The sequence below is a fragment of the Magnolia sinica genome, chromosome 5 (assembly GCF_029962835.1).
Source record: "Magnolia sinica isolate HGM2019 chromosome 5, MsV1, whole genome shotgun sequence".
Classification (NCBI taxonomy): domain Eukaryota; kingdom Viridiplantae; phylum Streptophyta; class Magnoliopsida; order Magnoliales; family Magnoliaceae; genus Magnolia; species Magnolia sinica.
The window spans coordinates 113,320,575-113,340,428 of record NC_080577.1 but is presented as its reverse complement, the minus strand read 5'-3'; the positions used below and the strand labels follow the sequence as shown (position 1 = coordinate 113,340,428).

The 19,854-nt window shown below is 41.6% G+C and overlaps 2 protein-coding genes across 4 annotated transcripts; one reads left to right on the top strand and one right to left on the bottom strand.

Annotated features, from left to right (window-relative positions):
- Nucleotides 1-618: 618 nt before the first annotated feature.
- LOC131246780 (TITAN-like protein) lies at nucleotides 619-9,867 on the top strand. Of its 3 annotated transcripts, none has more exons than XM_058247183.1 (7): nucleotides 619-1,153; nucleotides 1,459-1,585; nucleotides 6,488-6,833; nucleotides 6,967-7,043; nucleotides 7,741-7,777; nucleotides 7,927-8,360; nucleotides 9,303-9,713. In XM_058247183.1, the coding sequence occupies exons 1-7, from the start codon at nucleotides 876-878 to the stop codon at nucleotides 9,444-9,446; spliced, it is 1,443 nt and encodes a 480-aa protein (XP_058103166.1). In that variant the 5' UTR covers nucleotides 619-875; the 3' UTR covers nucleotides 9,447-9,713. The 3 variants fall into 3 exon arrangements, with proteins under 3 accessions (XP_058103166.1, XP_058103168.1, XP_058103167.1); XM_058247185.1 differs by having other exon boundaries at nucleotides 630-1,153; nucleotides 9,231-9,431; XM_058247184.1 differs by lacking the exon at nucleotides 9,303-9,713 and adding an exon at nucleotides 9,749-9,867 and having other exon boundaries at nucleotides 634-1,153.
- Nucleotides 9,868-9,933: 66 nt separating this feature from the next.
- LOC131246781 (glucuronoxylan 4-O-methyltransferase 1) lies at nucleotides 9,934-11,979 on the bottom strand. Its single transcript, XM_058247186.1, has one exon. The coding sequence runs from the start codon at nucleotides 11,721-11,723 to the stop codon at nucleotides 10,731-10,733; it is 993 nt and encodes a 330-aa protein (XP_058103169.1). The 5' UTR covers nucleotides 11,724-11,979; the 3' UTR covers nucleotides 9,934-10,730.
- Nucleotides 11,980-19,854: the final 7,875 nt, after the last annotated feature.

Below are 19,854 nucleotides of genomic sequence, written 5' to 3'. Positions count from 1 at the left end.
TCCACCATTCAAATCCTTCTAAGGCCCACTGTACTGTTTATTTGACATCCAATCTGTTGATTAGGTCATATAGACCCAGATTAAGGGAAAAAACGAAGATCAGATTGATCAAAAACTTTTACGGCCCCCAAAAAGCTGTTAATGGTTGATGTTCATTCAACACTGTTTCCTATAATGTGGTCCACTTGAGATTGGGATATAGCTCAATTTTGGCCTCGTACCATAAAATGATCTATAAAAATATATGGACGGCATGGATGAAACACATACATCATCATGGGGCCCACAGAGCACCGTAGACAATCCGTTTCCATGAAACCCTGACCGTAGGGCGCACTCATATGTATTAATTGTATATCCACACCGTTCACCTGTTTTCCATCTTATTCTGGGCCACGATGCGAAAAATTAATTACATAAACATTTCAGGTGGACCACACCATAGGAAACTGTGATCATTGAATACTTACCATTCAAAACTTCCTGGCGTCCACCTTAATGTTTATCATCTAACTTGTTGATAAGGTCATCCAGAACCTGATGAAAGAAGAAGAAAAAAATATATCAGCTTTATCTAAAACTTTTGTGCCCCACAAAAGGATTTTAACGATCAATAACCACTGTTTCGTATGGTGTGGTCCACCTGAAATTTTTATGCTTTATTTTTAGTATCGTGCCTTATAATAATATTAAAAAACATACGAACGGCGTGGATATGCAATGAATGCATTTAGGTGGCTCCGTACGATCAGAGTCTCACCCACATCGCTGGTTCGGGTTCCCAGCCAAGCCGCGCTCGTCGTGATGGGGTAATTAATACCCTGGCCAAACCCAGACGCGAGTTGTCCGTAGAGAGAGGGAGGGAGGAAGGGGAGATGAAGCAGCAACAGCGGCAGAAGAAGAAGGCATCTCAACCGTTCGAGTTTTGCAAGGTGTGCAATCTGAACCATTCGCAAGGGCGGGGCCACATCTACTTCCCATCCCACACCAGATCCCTCTCCACCTTCCTCTCCCGCTTCAACTCCAAGCTCTCTGACGTTCTCTTTTTCCTAAAGTACCCTTCCCCTCTCCGACCCGAGCACTCCTCCCTCAACCGCATCTGGTGCGTCTTCTGCGACTCTCTCATCCAAGAACTCCACAGCCCCTTCGTCTGGTAATTCTCTCCCTTCCTCCTGTCTTTTTCCGTAATTTCACTTTCCTCCCTCCCTCTCAATGTGCACTGTGCACACTGAGAAGAGAGAGAGAGAGAGAGAGAGAGAGAGAGAGAGAGAGAGAGTTGGTGCGCATACATCTCCCACCATTGCAGAATGGGAAATTTTGAAAGCCGGTTTTTCGAAATGCGTGTTGAGATTTTACCCCACCTTTTTATGGACGGTGAGAGTAGTGCGCACCGATTCTCTTGGTGCGTGCGCACAATATTTTCCGTTGTTATTGTTCCAATGGTTTTAATTTCTTCAGCGGGAATGCAATCAAACATCTGGCGAGCGCGGAGCATTTGAAGAGCGTTAGGGATTTCTTCAGGAAGTACGGCGGAGGGATGGACCGAGTCGACTCGTTTCGTGTCTCAGAGGCTGATCTGATCAAGGTATTAGGTGTTCTGTTTGATTTCTTAGGGCTTTCCCACCCTCACCACCACAACCCCCCCCCCCCCCCCGATGAGGATTCTTAATATAATTTGGCCATGGGCGAATTTGAGATTCGAATTCTATAATCCGCGCATAAGTGTGATTCTTTGGCATGGGGAATGGGTTTATTAATTTCTCCTTGAGGATTTAAATTATACTTCCTCCAAGGATATGGATAGCATCTTCAGGCCCTTAGTTTGTATGGATAGGGTCCATTGTTTGGTGATCGAGACTGTTGATACGATGGTGCTCTGCAGTGGATGGACCATGGCTTGCAAGTGGGTGGGTAAGAAAGAGAAAAGCATTGGCATTCCAAATTCAACTGAAAAATACCAAAAAACTGGATGGGTAGGATCTTCTAATCTGGGGATCTTTTGGGGCATGGTGTGTTCGTTCTAGGGTCATTCAGATCAACGATCTGGCTCATTGAACCACAGTCCCCACTTGTGCAAACTGAAAACTTGTGGATCATGTGTAGGTCCTTCTGTTGAGGATGACATAAGGGGTCATTTGGATGCCTGTAGGTTGGATTAGTTGTAAGTCACTTTTTTTTTTTTTTTTGAAAGGTGATAACTTTATTAAGCCAGGCACAAAAAAGACAACAGATAAAAAATGGAAAACAAAACAAAAACCAAAAAGAACCGAAGCAAATGCTAAACAAAGCTACCCAACTCAAACGATCGATCAAGGACACCACTCTCTCACATTGTGTAACACTTTACAAAGCACACCCCTGACATTACTACTTTTATTCTCAAAACACCAACAATTCCTTTCCAACCACACAAACCGCAAGCCCGCAAGAAGAGCTAATCTCCATCTCTTCTTCCCCAGTTTACCCATTCCCCCTACATCCCACGATCTTAGATGAGCTTCAATTATGCGCGGCGCCACCCATGAAACATTAGCATGCTAAAGGATTCCATGCCACACTACCGAGGCAAAAGAGCAATGAAGGAGCAGATGATCAACCGATTCTGCTTCGGCTAAACATAGGAGACAAACATTTGGGAGTATTAAACCCCTTTTTATAAGATGATTCCTCCCAACTAGCCACACAAACACTGCAACCTTTGTAGGGGCACCATAAGACCATAGTGACCCAATGGCACAGGGCTCCAAAAGTGGGGGAACTCCTTCCTCATAAAGCAGCAAATTGAAGGTTTTGACCGAGAATGTCCTCGACTTCTCCCTTGACCAATGAATAGAGTCCTTGACATTAGAAAGGACCTGGATTCCTTGCAGGGTAGATAAGCCTACATAAGTCATCAAGCTCATGACCTTTCACATCTCTACGAAGGGGAGGGCAACAAATATTATTCTGGCCCATGCCAAGAGTAGAATCTGCCACTGAGATGTGATATTGAGTGCGAAGTCTAGCCAAAGAGGGGAATGAGGCCCGGAGCGTATCTTGACCACACCACTTGTTAGTTTTTAGATTATTCTACAGCAAATTTTGACCACTTTTACTATAGTTTTTTTTTTTTTTTTTTGGATTAAAACCATAGATTGAAGCAATTCGGGCAAATAGAAGCTCCGAGGGCCATCTTTTTAAAAAATTTTAAAAATGTGGTATTTATGCTTCTTTTTTTTTTTTTTTCCCGTTTTCTAGTTCTAATGTTTGATTGTGATGTGTAAATATTAAAGACATATAACCATATTCATAAGTTCCCCCGACAACCAAATACAACACTCTCACCAAAGAGTGGACCGTTACTCTACCATAAACAGGTTCAAAACAAAAAAATGAATTCATATTTGGATATTTACATTATTCTAGATTTTCAGAATCTTCCGAGCAAATTTTTTTTTTTTCCAACTGTTACGAGGGTCGTAACGGTCGCTATGCTCCCATATCGGCTGTTACAACCGATACTCGTATTGGTAAGGGTGGTGACCGCTACAGTCACCAATATCGAAACGGAATATCTTGTTTCTTGCCCACGTGAGGCCGATGACATCCAAATCGGATTTGTTGGTGTGGTTGAAAGAGAGGTCTGGCAAATTTTCGGTTAGATCTTTCTATAAAATGTCGGAGGGATGTGATTCCAATGGTGGGAGAAGTCCAATGACTTTTGTTTGGCGCTATGGTGTGCCCTCAAAGGTGGCTCCTTTCACATGGCTAGTAGGGTGTGGCCAAGTGCTTACAGTTGATAACCTCAAGAAAAGGAAGATGATTCTTTCTAATGTTCGTGTGATGTGTTTGCAAGATGAGGGGACGGTGGATCACCTATTCATGCGTTTGCGAGTAATCTATGGCATAGGTTCATAAGCCTCTTTGGTGTATTGTGGGTCTCGCCACCCTCCATCGGCCACTTTTTCCTTCTATGGCATGAAGGCATGCATACGAACGTGGGTAGAAAGGTTTGGCGTCTTGCAATGTTGGCCGGTCTATGGTGCCTATGGAGGGAAAAGAATAATAGTTGTTTCAGGAATCGTGCGGGGCGAGTAGAGGAAGTCTTCCAGCAAGCGAAAGGGCATGTAATAGAATGGGCAGTGGCCTTGAAGATTGTAGATCGGTTCCTGGAAAGCTGGGCTGGCTTGTAAAGGCCTTTGGGTCTTTGTATAGTTGTTTGTAGCTGTATTTTCTGGCTTCAGCCTTTCTCTCAATAAACTTTCATCATTGTTCAAAAAAAAAAAGTCACTTAAAAACTTATAAACATCCAAATGACCGCTAAATCTTCCTCTGCTACACTGGCTTCGAAACTTTGAGGATCAGTATGCTAAAGTGTTCATTTGCTGACATTGATGAAACTGTACCGATTCATCCCAAAGTATATGGGGCTTGGGGGCATCCATGTACCTGAATCATAGACAATCCAACCCAAATACACTGATCATACAATCTTGGCCATCTGATTTTCCATGTTGAATTTGAACTGTTGATTCATTGCTTTCTACCCATGAAATGAAATATTGGATGGTGGGTATCACCCAGTCGACATGACCTTCTATTTTCCAGCGCCATGCTACGTTCACTATGAGGTCGACATTTCTGGCGATCTGGATTGACTTGCGCATATGTCAAGTGTACTATGAATTGATGGCAAGCACATGCTATTGCCATCTTCATCAGTACATATGCCTTTTATGTTGGGTCTTGAATCACATGATACAACCCTCTGGACCTGACCCGACAATAAGTGGGTATGGGTCCAAAATTTGGACCTATGGAGTAGGTCCAGGTCCAAAAGTTTGACCCTAATTACTAAATGGTTTGGGTATGGGACCCATCAAATCAACCCCACCTGACCTGACCTGGACCTTGTTTTTTAAATGGTGTTATGGTCATCTTCTTATGTTGGGTCTTGGATCACATGATACGACCTTGTGCACCCGAACCGACAATAAGTGGGTATGGGTCCAAAATTTGGACCTATGGAGCAGGTCTAGTTCCAAAAGTTTAACCCAAATTACTAAATGGTTCGGGTACAGGACCTATCAAAATCAACCCCATCTGACCTGACCTGGACCTTGTTTTTAAATGGTCCAATTTAGGCCATCCTAAAATGGGACCTGACCCAGGCCTGAACCCAACCCAATCCCAGGAGAAGTGGTTAATTAATATACGCATATGGAATTGTAAATGTTTGGTTAATTAACTAATACTCCCTAGGTCAAAGTGGAAGAGTATTAATTGCAATTTATATTGATGCTCACGAATCTCATTTGATTTGAACCTTGATACAACTAACATATTTGGAGCATAATTTGGGTGAAAACCCACTTTTAATTTTTATACTGACTAGACCCATGGGATAAATGTGTCTGGTTCCTCCTATACCCATATCCGATCCATTACATAAATGGATTGTTTTTACTTCAGATAAGTGGATTGTGTGAAAACCCACATGTAATTTTTATACCAACCCAGACCGAACCCATGGGATAAGTGGGTCTGGTTATTAAATAAATGGGTCTCTTTTTGACTTGGACCTTACCTGAATTTTGGGTTTGGTCTGCTGCCAAATTCTGACTATTATATGGGTTCAGTCAGCATTTCATACAGCTGGGCCTACCGTCAATGGGTGATGCTGAACAAAAGTCCCCCTTTTGGAAAATGGTAGCCATTCAATAATTAGGCCTCAAATGGATGGTTAAAAAGGAAAATAGAGCCAAGTACCCATACGAAATGGCTTAGTTTCACGATGAATGAACTTATCGTTACTGGTTAGGTCCACTCCTAACAAGTAATGAGAATCCATCTAACTGCCATGATTAAGGCATGTGGCACAGGAATTGTTCTGGTAAATGGGTACTTATTTAGTTGTCATTCAAATCTTCATAGATTGTTCTCTCGTGCATGTTATTTCCACTCCATATTAGTTAGATGCACAAAAATTTCTTACAGTTGTCTGCAGGGCTGCAATTGGCCAAACAGATGGGCCTGCATGGGAAATGCTGGGGTGAACATCAGCCATGAATTGTGTGGCTTCCCAACTGAAAAAATCAGTAAACTCCATCTCTGCAGCCAGTGGCAGCCTGCAAACTGTTTGTAACTTGACCACTTCAGTATAAGGTTGTTTTGGTGCTGAGGCTGATACTTAATTCTTTTTTACATAATCTTCTCTAAGTGATGAATACTGCCTAAGTAATCCTGACAATTATGAAATGTGGGTAAATACAAGATAAGTAGTCCTTGGACTCTGATAATTTGCTGTATCAAGTATTTTGATGTTTTTCTATCTGTAAATCATCATTGTAATATTTACATCCGGAGTCATGTGCCAAGAACAAAGTGTCCTATATTTTTGGACATGGTAGAGTAGAAATCTAAGCAATATCTATTCTACTACTACCTCCACTTTTTAAGCTTTTAAAATATTAGAATTTAGTTGATGATCATTAATTTGTAATTGCAGTGGGAGAACTGCTGCAGCTCATTGAGCGCAGCTCAATCTTCGAGTGAAGGATGTGTTGGAGTTTCGTTTGGACCGTCAAAAGATATCCACCATGGACATAGCTCTGTCAATAAAGATACATTTGAAAAAAATTCAAATTATTTTTTTAGATCAAGTGTTTCAAATGTTGTTCTGCCTTTACAATGTCAAACGAATGAGAGGCTTCAGGTATCTCATCCAGAAGCTAATCAGGTTACAAATGTTGGCCCTGTCCCATATGATGCTACTCCTTTTCCGGTGGGCCCACCCAGAAGCATGGATCCCCTGGGAATGCAGATTACAGAAAAAACTTCCAAAAATTTAACAGGTGAGGGTAACCTGATTTTTTTTCTTCATTGAATAAGGTTAGATTTTCACTGTTTTTGGAAGTTGCCGTCATAAGATAGCATTTTGCATGAAGCAATAGATGTATTTATCAGTTACATTGTGAATGGGTGCAGTGTACATGGGAAGCCATTCTACCCTCATTGGCGACAGTCGAATAGGCTCAATTGCATCTTCTCCCAGTAATGGAGGGGTACGCTTGGTTAAATGCTCTTTTCCCTGGTGAAGCTTGTTTCCTCATGGAATATTGAGATTATTAATTGAATCATTTGCTTCTGTTTAAGTCTATATACAGTGCTTGCTCAGAATTGTGGTAACCTCTCTCTCCCTCTCTCTCACACACATGCACGCACGCGCGCGCGCACACACAAAATGGTCACCATGTCAATAATCAATCCATCAATTTCAAATAAACGACTGTGCCTATGGCTGACTTTGCATATCTCTGCGATTTCATCGGAAGTTGAGCACTCTCAAGAACTCATTGGTTGGCCAAACTAGGTCAACTCGTCCTTGTTCCTAGTCAACTTGGACGCTTTTTTTTAGAAGTTGATTACTATCGGTTCTCTTCTATCTCGAAGAGTGTGATCCTTGTATTTTGCTAATTCTGTACATCGAACTTTGTGTGGTATCCTTTTCCCATGTTTGACGCTAAATCAAATGATATCAATTTATTGTTAACATGAATACTTAGCATGGATGCTTGCTTTTAGTGTTTCATCTGTAGGCCACCTAAGATAAATGTTGAAGCACGACACTTATCGTTGATACATTTTCTCAATCATGCCCTTGGTGTCTTCCAACTTCTATGTACATCAGTTTTAATAGTCAAATGAACTTTTTTTTTTTTTAAAGAGTAATGATGGCTACATTATTTCTATGAACATCAGGTTCCAAGAAATGATAGTGGACGGGGCTATACCCAAGGTATGTGGTTTGGCTCTCTCTCTCTCTCTCTCTCTCACACACACACACACACACACACACACACACACACTGTTGGAAAGCCTACCACTGACCTGAAATCAAGGTAGGTCTCATATTTTTTTGTGTTTTTTTTTTTTCAACTTGTGTAGTGTTGCAGAATTCAACTCAGATCCCTCGCTTTGGTACGGAAGAACCTAAAGCAAATGTGCACAGTGGAGCTCCTCCTCCTTGGTTGGAAACAAATGAGGAAACTGATATATGCCTTGGGACAGGCAAAGGCCTGCATGTGAATAGCTCTGTTTCTCCCGCTAACCAGTCTGGGAAGTCAGGAAAGTTGAACCCTAACCGGGTGGGAGCAGCATGGGCAGAAAAAAGGAAAATTGAGCTTGAGATGGAGAAGAGAGGAGAGATTGTACCTAATAGTTGTGGTGATGATTGGCTCCCCAACTTTGGTAGAGTTTGGCAAGCAGGTACTCGGAAGGAATCGAGAAAAGAGTTTGAGACGGAGAAACAAATTTTTTTCAAGGCTGATAGTATGTCTGATTCATCAATCAAGATAGAGCCATACATAAGCAAAAGAATGGTAAGTTCTATGATCTCAAATGTTTTACTATGGATCCAATGAAAAAAGAAGTGTTAGAAGTCCATTTCAAAGTTTTTTGCATGTTTTGAAACAAAACATCTATAAATCTGCTTCAAATCATATAGGTGCAACTTCTCTTTGCATATCGCTCCCCATTCTTGCAAATCTTTCTTGTCCTTGCATGCGGTATTTTTTGAAGGTTCTGGTATCTTTTAACCAAAGAATGATATGCCCACATCTCTGCAGGGTATACATGATTTCTCAATTCTGACAAATGGGGCCATTAGTTTCAGTAATCTAAGACAACCGGTCTCTTTTGTGACACTTGAATGGTATGTCTAAAAAATATGATAAATCTTAAAATTTTGATTTCTGACTTACGTATAGGTGGTTGTGAAGAAAGACAACAATGGTCCACATACAAAATAAAAAGGTCCTCTCTCTTTGAAAGATGAGAAAAATTCCAATCTGGGATGTCCGGTGCATGCTCTATCCACTGTGGGACTCAAATAGACCAATGGTCTAGGTTAGCAAACCATGAGACCGCTTGTGAGAATTGAAAACCCACAATCTGTGCAAAGATGTGGGCTATTTATCAGATAAATTTTTTTTTTTTTTTTTTTTAATGTCGTTATTGATGAAGGCCTCTGTTAATCGCTGTGTTAGCTGTGGGCCACATGCCCGTACAAAATATGGAGTAGATAATTTGGAATATACTGATATGCTTATAGAATCGGACATGTATGCTTAGGCTTGTTGCAATATATATTTTTTGTTTTATTCGTTTGGCGTGTACCATGCTTGTGAAAAAATTGCATAGCTGAAATGCATATGATTGAATGTCAAACCCTCTTATTGTTGTGTTGATAGCTTCTGAGTTCTGTTTAAAAGCAGATCATGAGCAGTGCAATACCATAATTCTAATGTGCATCTTGATGGTAGAGAATAAGAAATATTTTAGAAGAGTTGCGTGCAGATTTCAAGGCCGGGCCAGCTCTTGTGCCAAGTTTAGGGGCCCAAGCAGTGACCCTATGGGGCCGGGCTGCCAGGGCCAGGCCAGGCAGCCCAGCCAATTGCCAACCCTAAGTGCAATGAAATGAAATATCAGAGAGGGAGGGAGAGAGATCTCTATAAGTGAGTACCGATGAGACTCTCCCTCTAGTGCTCCACTGCTCAAAGGCCTTCTATATGGAGCTTCCATGTCATAACTTTTGGAAGGCTTCTCTTTACAGCAGTTTCCAATCGCAAATGATGTTTTGAAACGAGGGAGTCGGAAGGACCTTGTTGAGACTTGTGCATTGGTTTTCACAGCTATCAGAAGCTTTTGGTTATGGTGAATTCTGTTTTGAAGTTTACCTTGTGTTTATTGCTTCTCCTTTTCCTTGCAGCGAATGGATGCAGCGGAATGCGATGGTGTAGTCAACGGTCTTATAGAAGGAAATGCAAATAATATGTAACATTTTTGATGCAATGAAAAGAAAGGAACTCCCTGTTTTTGGGTAATGTATATGCTTTCTCTCTCTCATGGTTTTTCTTCTCAAGGAATATGGAGATAGTATTAACTGTTAACTGGTATATGTAGAAAGAATATAGTTGATGGAGCAGTCAATAGGCAAATACACACTCAAAAGATTAAAAAAATAAAAATAAAAATAATCTGTTGCATAGTACATGCCTAATTTCCAGATCAAGGGAGCACGAGAGTCCATGTCTCTACCATCCTGTTGTTGAACCTGTGTCATATGATTGACAACCTGTCTCCTTTAATGGAGTGTCTGTAAAACGAGCAAGAAGTGGACATCCCCAATCATGATGTTGAGCTTCCAACTGTTACTTTGTTTCCTAAATATCCATTTTTCTCATACATGTTGCCCACCTAATTGGTGCATTGGGTGAACTTTCCTGAACTTCAGGCAAACTTCACGATGGAACCAACCTGATGAATGGCCTAAATGCTGCACTTGTCATGTTGGCACATGTACTGAGAAGAAAGCGTCAATCCCATGCAAATATCCTTAGCGCGTCTCCTCTTCTTTTATATGCTCACAATTGCAACAAAACAGGCTCGTGTTTCATCTTTACATGATTATCTCGTTCTCATCGCAGTCACTTTCTCATTGCATTTTCAGGACTTACTACTTTGTTTCTCATTGGTACCAGCTGGTCTGTAGTAGCAATACGATTCTAGTATCCTTTCTAAGAACGGAGGCTTAAGACCTTCGCATACTTTTCTGGGATACATATCACCAGGTTGTCGTCGCATGCGAATTCATTACTTCGCCTTCTTCCCCAAAGCTGCAGGTTCTGCTCGACCGAAATACCCGCATCTGCAGACTTTTTTTTCTCCATTTCACCCAGACCGAAGGGATACTAGTCGATATGAATGGCTTCATTAGAGCAGAAACTAGTAGAATTTGAGTTACCTACAATCCTAAAATGCCACAGTTTCCCTTTGGAAGAAACCAAGTTTTCGTCACACAAAAACTCCCACGAGTACCACTTCTCAATCATCCGGTCTATGTCATGGACCAAGACATCAGCTGCATTTCCAGTTCTTGCCATCACACCAGCACTGTAGATTGCTGCCATTCGGCCTGGTGCTTCCATGTTGTGTCCACTTGGTCCATCAATCAACACCACATCCCATTTGCGTTCATAAACCACCTTCGGCAGCAGTGCCAGTGCTAGTGGGCAACCTGAGGCTTGGAGCGGCCCTGCTTGAGGTGTGCAAGTGGGGTCTGCCCTGGCACGTCTGAGAAGTTCATATGCTTTGCCAGCTTCCATGTTGTGCTCAACCTTGTAGATTTGTGTAGCATTAATTTTTGCAGTGGTTGCTCTGATCTTTTCGACGTCATCTTCAAGAAAGATGGTGGTGCCGCCGGCATTGAGTGCAACGAGCAGAGAGAATTGGGGATTGAGTCCGAAGACGAGAAGGTTGCATGGTGCTTTGGATGAGATGAGATCTGATAGGAGGCGGATTTCCTTGGTGGTGAGGTTGGCAGCCTTAGGGGCAGTAGTGTGGTGTGTGAGGTTGTTTGATGCTTGTGGAGGGGCCTTTACACAGCCAGGGGATTGAGTGGGGCACCCTTGTAGGGGGGATGAGCCCCATAAAAGAGGTGCAGGAGAGGAAGACGAAGTGCTGGTCATGATCCAGAGGAGTCGAAGGATAGTGATTGTAGAGAGGACGAAGAAGAGGATGAGGGGGAGTTTCTTCAAGGCCCTTCTCCTCCCCGTGTTTCCTCTCTTTTCTTCTTGCTGCTGCTGTTGCTGTTGTGGAGGTGGTGGTGGTGAGTCTGAGGAAGCATGGAAGGACATAGCAGAAAGGATGACGAAGAAGCCAAAAGGCAGTTTCTTTGAAGGCATTCTCTCTCTCTCTCTCTCTCTCTCTCTCTCTCTCTCTCTCTCTGCTGTGGTGTGGGTGGTCTCTCTCTCTACTGTGATGTGGGTGGTATTTGTGATCTTTGGTTTTGTTGAGTGAGAGTGAAGGGACAGATTTTTTTTCTGTGATTTTCAAGTCTTTCCTTCTTCAGTAGCCCCCACTCTAGGAATTAATTGATACACTAGAAGACCATGATGGTCTATGTGCGTTGATGCAGCTATATGCCTCTATCCAAGCCTTCCAAATCGTGGGCCTCAATATAGATGTATTGTAACCTGAAAATCACCCTGAAGTAATGAGCACATCCATTTGATCGATGGACATCGAATGAAGGGTAAATTTGAAAACCAGCAATTCAAGATCTATCAATGAGCATCCACAAACCAGTGTTTAGGATCATCCAGCCAATCTATGATGGGCCCATAACATGGATGGTTTTGATTAAGGTCGGTGCATATGATTTGCATAGCATGCATGCATATGGGTTTTTATACTCTGGCAGAGTATCACATACTCCTTCCCATTAGCATTTGTTGACAAAAATTACCCACTCGTTTTATTTTATTGCATGGATGGTTATTGGTTGGTATTTTGATGATTTCATTTTGAGGAATTTTATGATCCTCGACCCAACATGGTTTTGCACAGAATACTCGAGTTTTTTGTTGTGGTAAGATGGGCCATCAAATCATCAGTTTGTCACATTCACCTTGAATGGACTGTGATAGGAAACTCTCCCAGAATAGAAGATCCTAGCCATCAGCTGCGGGCCCTTTTGAGGACCGTTGCTATATTTATCTGCTATATTTATCTTCTTAACCACCAATTGGTAACCCACGATCAAAATGCTCTAGTTTTTTTTTTTTTTTTTTTTAATGGATGAGATTTATGGGGGGAATGGTCCATCCGGGGCGTGGCCAAACAAACCAGTGGTCTGGATCAGTGAACGATGGGTGCCACACGTGTCAGGGATGAAAGCCCGAGTATTGTTCCTCCCTCATGATTAATGATAAACGTGTGGGAGTTAATGCAGAGGTTAGAAAGATCAGTAAGATTAGTCGCCATCGTTGGTTTTGAGATTCCATTATTGGGTCTTTGAGTGAAGTTGAAGGATAGCAGTTGCTGGGTAGCTATCAATGACTTGCCTTTGGTTATGGCCTATCAGTGACGCAACAGCCTGTTCACTGCACAGACTTTTGCTTCTACTTCAAAAAATTCGGTGACTCGATTCCAAACTCGGGCGAGTCGACTCGATTCAACGATTTTTCTAAGCCTGAGTCATGAGTCGGCCTCGTATAGGATTTGGTTGAACCGATGCAACTCGGGACGACTCGAACTGAGCCACTCACCTTTAAATTTGTCTGTCTCTCTCATTAAAAGGTGGGGTGGGATTTTTTATTTTTTATTTGGTTGAATCAGGTTAAAAAATCCAATATCTGGATATGATTTTCTAATGGGGTTGTGCATCCAGGTATGGGATTATTCATTTCATTTGTTTTTTTTTATTTTTTATTGTTTATCTATTGATTCTAACGGTGTGGCCCACCTGATGAGAGAGGTTTCCTGATTTCTGTTCCAGGATGATTTTCATTGTGGTATCTATCGTTTGCATGGTAAGGATGTTTAGTTGTACCTGAGTAGATCTGGTAAACATTGGGATCTCTACTTGGGTCGCCCAACTGCTTGTACAGATTTCCCGAAGAATCTTTCACAACAGATTGTACTAAGGATCGCGCTAGCTCTTGGCACGTGTAGAGCTTGACTCGTGGTAGCCGAGCATGGGACAAGCATGCAAAAGATCCACTCCATCAGTCAGGTGCACCGTAGTATTTTTATCATGGGTCCTAAAAATCAGTCCAATCCAACACTTTAATGGCCTACACCGTAAGGGATCGTTTCTAAATTCACGTGGTGTGGCCCACATGAATATTGGAATATCCATATTTTCTGGGGAATGTACTCTGTTCATCCTGATGTGGCTTGTCAGACGAGTGTATCATATGGCATGTACACACCATGGTGGAGCCATGTAAAATGTGGACGATTGTAATGGTGGAACTTCCCATCTCAATTGTTTCCTATGGTCGCCCACCTGAGTGTTAAAACTACCTCATTTTTGGGTCCCTGTCAAAAGATACGGTGGCACACCAGATGGGTGGGGTGGATTTCATCCACATCTACTCGTTCTGTCCAATCACCAAAAGTCACACAATCGTTTTCCATCTTGTAACGGGAAAATTACCAAAAGCCCCTTCCAAAATCATATTGGGTCTGAAAACTCTCCACTTTTATTTTCATTGGGGTAAAAACCCCTGTACATACGAATATTTAGAAATCAGCTGAGGTCATGTGATGCAGGACATGAAATTCAAATATGATATGCAAGATTTCAAGCTTTAGATCACACTAGTTTAGAAACAATTATACAAAATTTCACATCCCACACAAAAGTTCAAACACTCAATTAAGGAGAATCTTATGCTAGTCCAAGCTTACACATGCTAGGAACAGATGAATTAAAATTATAAACCAAACAAGAATCAAATGAGGGTAAATTCATCCACACATGCACAAAAATAATTCTCTCAATCTAAGGGATTCAGAAATTTCAATTCGGGGAACCCTAAGATTGAAGAAAAGGCATAAAAATGGGAATTTGAATAATTTAGGATTATGTTTAGGGATTTTGGGTGAAAGATGAGTGAAAAAGAGGAGAGAGACAAACCAGAGAAGTATTGCACGTGTGGACAACAACAATGGCCCAGACGCACGTGCGTGTGATCCTTGCCTCATGTGTGTGGGGCCCGCTATTTAGAAAAAGGCCACATTGGCCCTAATCGGTTAGGGATGGACTTCAAAACTCCCAAATCTCAGCTCGATCCGATGCACAGTTTGTTTGTGGTGCTTCGCCGAAGTTTCAGCCCTCTTGCAGGGCCAAATTCTAGAAATCTACTGTAGAGAGAAAAATAGCTGCAATAGATGATAAATTTGAAGCATAGATGATTGTACAAGAAAAGAAATATGGATGGAAGAAGGTGGGGGCGAATTGGGATAGGTGTGGCTTCCCACCATGGTAGTCAGTCATTCGAGGAAGGGAATGAAGGTTTTGTATCCAATTGAATCTCCACAATGCAAAAATTTAGAGGAGCAAAAAAACGCAGCAATTTTATTAATCTTCATTGAATGAAAAAGACTACAAGGGGTGCCTATTTATAATAAAACTCTATACCTCAAAACTTGTGCCATGCGCACAACTTATTACTTGGTGACGAAGTAATAAAAAATAACAACTAATCAAAGCAATCTAATCCGTCCATGATATTCCTAATAACAATGATAAGCAAAACCCAAAGTACTAGATTAATTAGAATAGTGGGCCACGATCATGAGAACCCATGGTGGGATTCACATGACTATAGGGTCCACTCCAACGAACCAAAATGCAGCTCTCTAACTAGGAAGCCCTTCCTAGATGTCGTCATTGATCCAGATCAATGGTGGGGCCCTCCTCTTCCTTCTGTACATGCGCGGGGGAGGCAAAAATGTGCGCGAGATGTCCCCATCATGGTGCCCTATGATCATATTTTTGATTAGAACCATCTTGGCTCTAATGCACTTTGTAAGGAGTAGCTCATCAGGTGGGCCACACTGTTAAAAAAAGGCAGCCGTCAAGGGAAATTGACTAACCTTCCAAATTCTGTCCATGAGTGGCACAAGTAATGGTAGACATGATATCTACACACATGGATTTCTTTCCAAGCTCTTCTGATCTTGCACATGTGGGCCACATTTCCAAGTGGGTGAGTGCTCTTACTGTCTCACACCGTCCACTCATCAGGAAAAGGCCACGATCGTTTTGCAGTTCAGCAATTTAGGGCTGTCAATGGGTATTTGGACCTTAATGGGTCTGCGCTTTCTTTATTAGATCCAATAAGAGATTGGGTTGGATTCCGGTCTCACCTTTTTCACCCGATTAAAAAAATCAGGTTTAGTTGGGCTTGGGTTGAGTTCATGTAATGGACCCAGTTAAAGTCTTCAGTGGGTTTGGGTCCAGTCCTGGTCGGGTCCAGTTATTTTAATAGTAAAATTATTTATATTTAATATAAATTAATTATTTTAGAAAAGAAACAAGGTTTCATAATTCACACGTGTAAGAGAGTCGTCTACACACCATGCACGTGTAAAAGTGGCATGTGTGTGTGATCTAATCCATGTATCGGATAGTCTCGACCATGTAAGTTCCGAACCCAACTTTGAAAGCTATATCCAAAGAACTGATTTTTATATATCAGATTATCCCAACCATGCCGAACCCAATCGGATTTGGGTCCGGGTCTTCAAGAACTGACTCCTTGAAAAGCCTGAACGCAGTTTAGCCCAGGAACGGGTGCTAGGCATGGTGATGACAGCCCTATTCACCATAGACGCTGATGACTCATCCATCACACATGTGGCATTGCATGTATAACAAATCCAAACCTTTCATTTCATGAACGGTGGGCCTCATAGACCCAATACGTGGAGTGTGCCGTATAAGCCAATAGCCTGTGGAGACTATGCTTACATTTCCTTCTTCAGTACTGACTGAGCTGTGAGCCTTTGATACTCAAATCCAACCAGCTTGTGGGGGCCACGATCACCGTTGAATCCTTGGTGAGGTCGAGCTGTGTGGGCCCCACCGTGATGGGGTAGATGTTCGACACGCATCACAGGATCTAGACTATGCGTGCATGTTTCACAGGATCTAGACCGTTCCTTAGATGGGCCTTAAGCTTGGATGACCCATATCACAGAAATCATCTTGACCCAACGATATTGGGCCACCTCACGTACAGTGCAGATCCTATATGGGCCCTGTTAATCCTCTGTTGGGCCATGCTTTTAGGTGATCATAACCATTGAACAGGTGGATCCCACAACAAATAAGCTGTAGTGAAGAACGAGATGCTACAAGAAGTTCCGGCCATCTGATCTTAGAACAGTGGTCAATGGTTTACGTTAAGTCCATTTCGAACGGTTAGGATCATCTTTACAGAAAAACAGAACCTTCTATGGCCTACCTAAGGTGAGGCCTCCTGAAGTTGGTCTAACACTGGCATATGACGTGGTTAGAAGTAGGGCCATTATTTCGGACGCGGATTAGATACTGACAAGGTCAGTAGCCAAATCGCTACTGAAGTGACGTCACCAAGCTCTGTGGACCCCACCATGATGCATGTGTTGTATCCATACCGTCCAACCATTTTTAGAGATCGTTTTATGGCATTAGAAAAAGAATGAGATGGATCTAAGGTTAAATTGGACCCACCACAGAAAACAGTGGAAGCAGTCACACCCACCGTTGAAACATTTATAGGGCCCACCATGATGTATTTTTAAGATCCAACCTATTCATAAGTTAACATAGAGATAGATGAGGTGAAAAAAAATTAAAAGTTTGATCGGAAACTTCCGTGGCCCCTAAGAAGTTTTGAACGGTAGATGTCACTGTCCCCACTGTTTTCTATGGTGGAGTTCACTTGAACTTTAGATCTATTTCATTCCTTTTCCCATGCCATAAAACGATCTTTACAAACGGATGGACGGTATGGATACAACACATGCATCATGGTGGGGTCCACATAGCTTGGTGACGTCACTTCGGTAGCAATTTAGCTACTGACGTTGTCAGTATCTAATCCGCGTCCCATTATTTCACTTCAGTATTCCACAGAGCCACGTAGTTTACTGTTCAGGTGCACGCGCGGGCTACCAAAACTAGACCTCGTATTGAAAAGGTCAGAAATGCGGGATAAACGACGTTTCGGAGATCTCCAACCGGCTCACGCAACACACGACACGTTTCAGCCACGTGTCACACGTGATTCCCGCATGTCCCTGTTGCAGATCCACGTGTCGCAGAGATTCAAAGAGCCATGCAAATTACGAGAGAAAATACAGAAATTGTGAAATCCCTCCGAAATTAACCCTGCTGCATCCGACAATTTACGGGAATATCCCTGCACTAAAGCAACGCAAGCGATACTTAAATTGACGAATTTACCCTTTGAATGAAAGATGAGAAACTGACGACGGACAACCAATAGCTAGCTGCGTGCTAACTTTTGAACGTATTCCCATCTTAATTTCTCATCGCTGTGACACGTGTAAAACATCAGATTCGTGCAAAAGGTGGGCCCCGCCATGAATAACAGCTTACATATTTCAAATGCAAATAGAAGACCAGTAAAGATTTATAGATTTATATTATATTGCACGTTTGCAACGGAAACTCCAATCCAAAAACAATTAGCATTGAGAAATGTAAAACTATCATCTTTATATTTTAAAGGCCTTTTTGGTACCTAAGGTTAAATGGTATGAAATTAATACTATTAAATACAATCCCAAAATAATAATTCTTTCTTTAAGAAAAATATAATATGTAACGAAACAAATTTCAAAACTAATATAAGCCCTTTTATGCATATGCGCAGCTCAAATATCACATATAGAGGACACAAATGGATAGACTGTGTGGATAAAACATGTGCATACATATGGGCCTACAAGAAATCACGTAGCCTCTACTTCCACCCATCATTTCTAAACTTATGATATAATTTGCATATGACCAAATGCAATTCCATTTGACTTAATCCTACATTCCAAATAGTCCCTTATCCACATGAATCAAACAATATGGTTAGCGTCATTATTACAATAAAATACAATTAAATTTCATTAGATAAATAAAATAATTTATAATTATTGCTAATTAATTTTACTAATGTAATTGGTAAAACAAATAAATCCTAAGTTGAATTAGGATTATAATAAGACTTAGGAACCTCATGCTTACCTCCACTTGGGAACCTATTAGGAAACTTTTTAAGAAATCCAACCTCTCCATTAGGTACGCTGCTTCATTTTCACCATTGATTTTATGCAGGGCCCAACCCATCATCCATCTGATTTGCCTTATCAGGATCAGCGTATTACTCTAAAATTCCAATATTCAAAATATTATGTAGACATATAAGCTATATATGTATTTAGATATTGTCCAACTTTGAGCAGCGTTTGTTGAATCAACTTGGTTTTTAGATCATGCAAAATAAAGTATACTGTATCTGATGGACGGTTTGGAATTCATGAACGTAGATTCAAGTTATGCTATGCTACCTACGCGGTTTGGATAAGATAAAACAAAAATGGTAAAATATCAGCATCATCCAAGACTTAGTTCTCAATGGTGAGAGCCGTCAATCTCTATTGCATGATTTGACTGGTTAGCCTGAGTTTGGATATTCTTCATCTTAAAATGAGCTGGACAGAATGAATATTTCACCTTCACACGTCAGGGTGGGCCCCATAGAGATAGGGTTCCAGCCCATCTGCATACCTGTCCTCTATAATGATGCTGGGTGCCTACAGCCGTGAGATCTCTGTTTGGGGTCCACCATAGCGAGGTAACTCAGTACGCTCTTCTCGTACTGAGTAAACTCTATTGGGCCCACCGTGAAAGTATTTGTTCTATCCACGCCGTCCATCCGTTTTCTCATATTATTTTAGAGGTTGAGACCAAAATTTAAGCATACCCAAAGATCAAGTGGGCGGTATCATAGGAAACAGTTGGAATAATGATTTCCACCGTGGAAACTTTTATAAGGCACACAGTGATGTTTATTTCTCATCCAACCTGTTCATGAGATCACAAAAACATGGATGAAGGGAAAACACAAATACAAGCTTGATACAAAACTTCTGTAGCCCCCAAGAAAATTTCAATGGTAGATGTTCAATTCACACTGTTTCCTGTGATGTGGTCCACGTGAGGTTTGTATACACTTCATTTTTAGGCTCAAGGCCTAAAATTATCTGGTAAAATGGATGAACGGAGTGGATGAAATACATAAATCATGATGGACCCCACAGACTTTACTGAGTACGCAATCCGTTTCCAGTAGCGAGTAGTCAAGTTCAGTAGCGAATCCGCGTCCATACATCACAGTGGCCCCTAAGATATTAATTAGGGTGCCGGAATCCCCCGCCGACCTTTCATAAACGTATGAAATGCCATTCTTGTAATTCCTTGACAATCCAAGGGTAATTCTTTTCTAATGAAAATATAGA

Bases quoted from the DNA above. Each gene is read 5' to 3' on its own strand.
- LOC131246781 (XM_058247186.1), bottom strand. From the start codon at position 11,723: ATGCCTTCAAAGAAACTGCCTTTTGGCTTCTTCGTCATCCTTTCTGCT.
- LOC131246780 (XM_058247183.1), top strand. From the start codon at position 876: ATGAAGCAGCAACAGCGGCAGAAGAAGAAGGCATCTCAACCGTTCGAG. The intron at 1,154-1,458 runs GTAATTCTCTCC...TAATTTCTTCAG, and splicing joins CTCCACAGCCCCTTCGTCTG to CGGGAATGCAATCAAACATC. The intron at 6,834-6,966 runs GTGAGGGTAACC...GAATGGGTGCAG, and splicing joins AACTTCCAAAAATTTAACAG to TGTACATGGGAAGCCATTCT.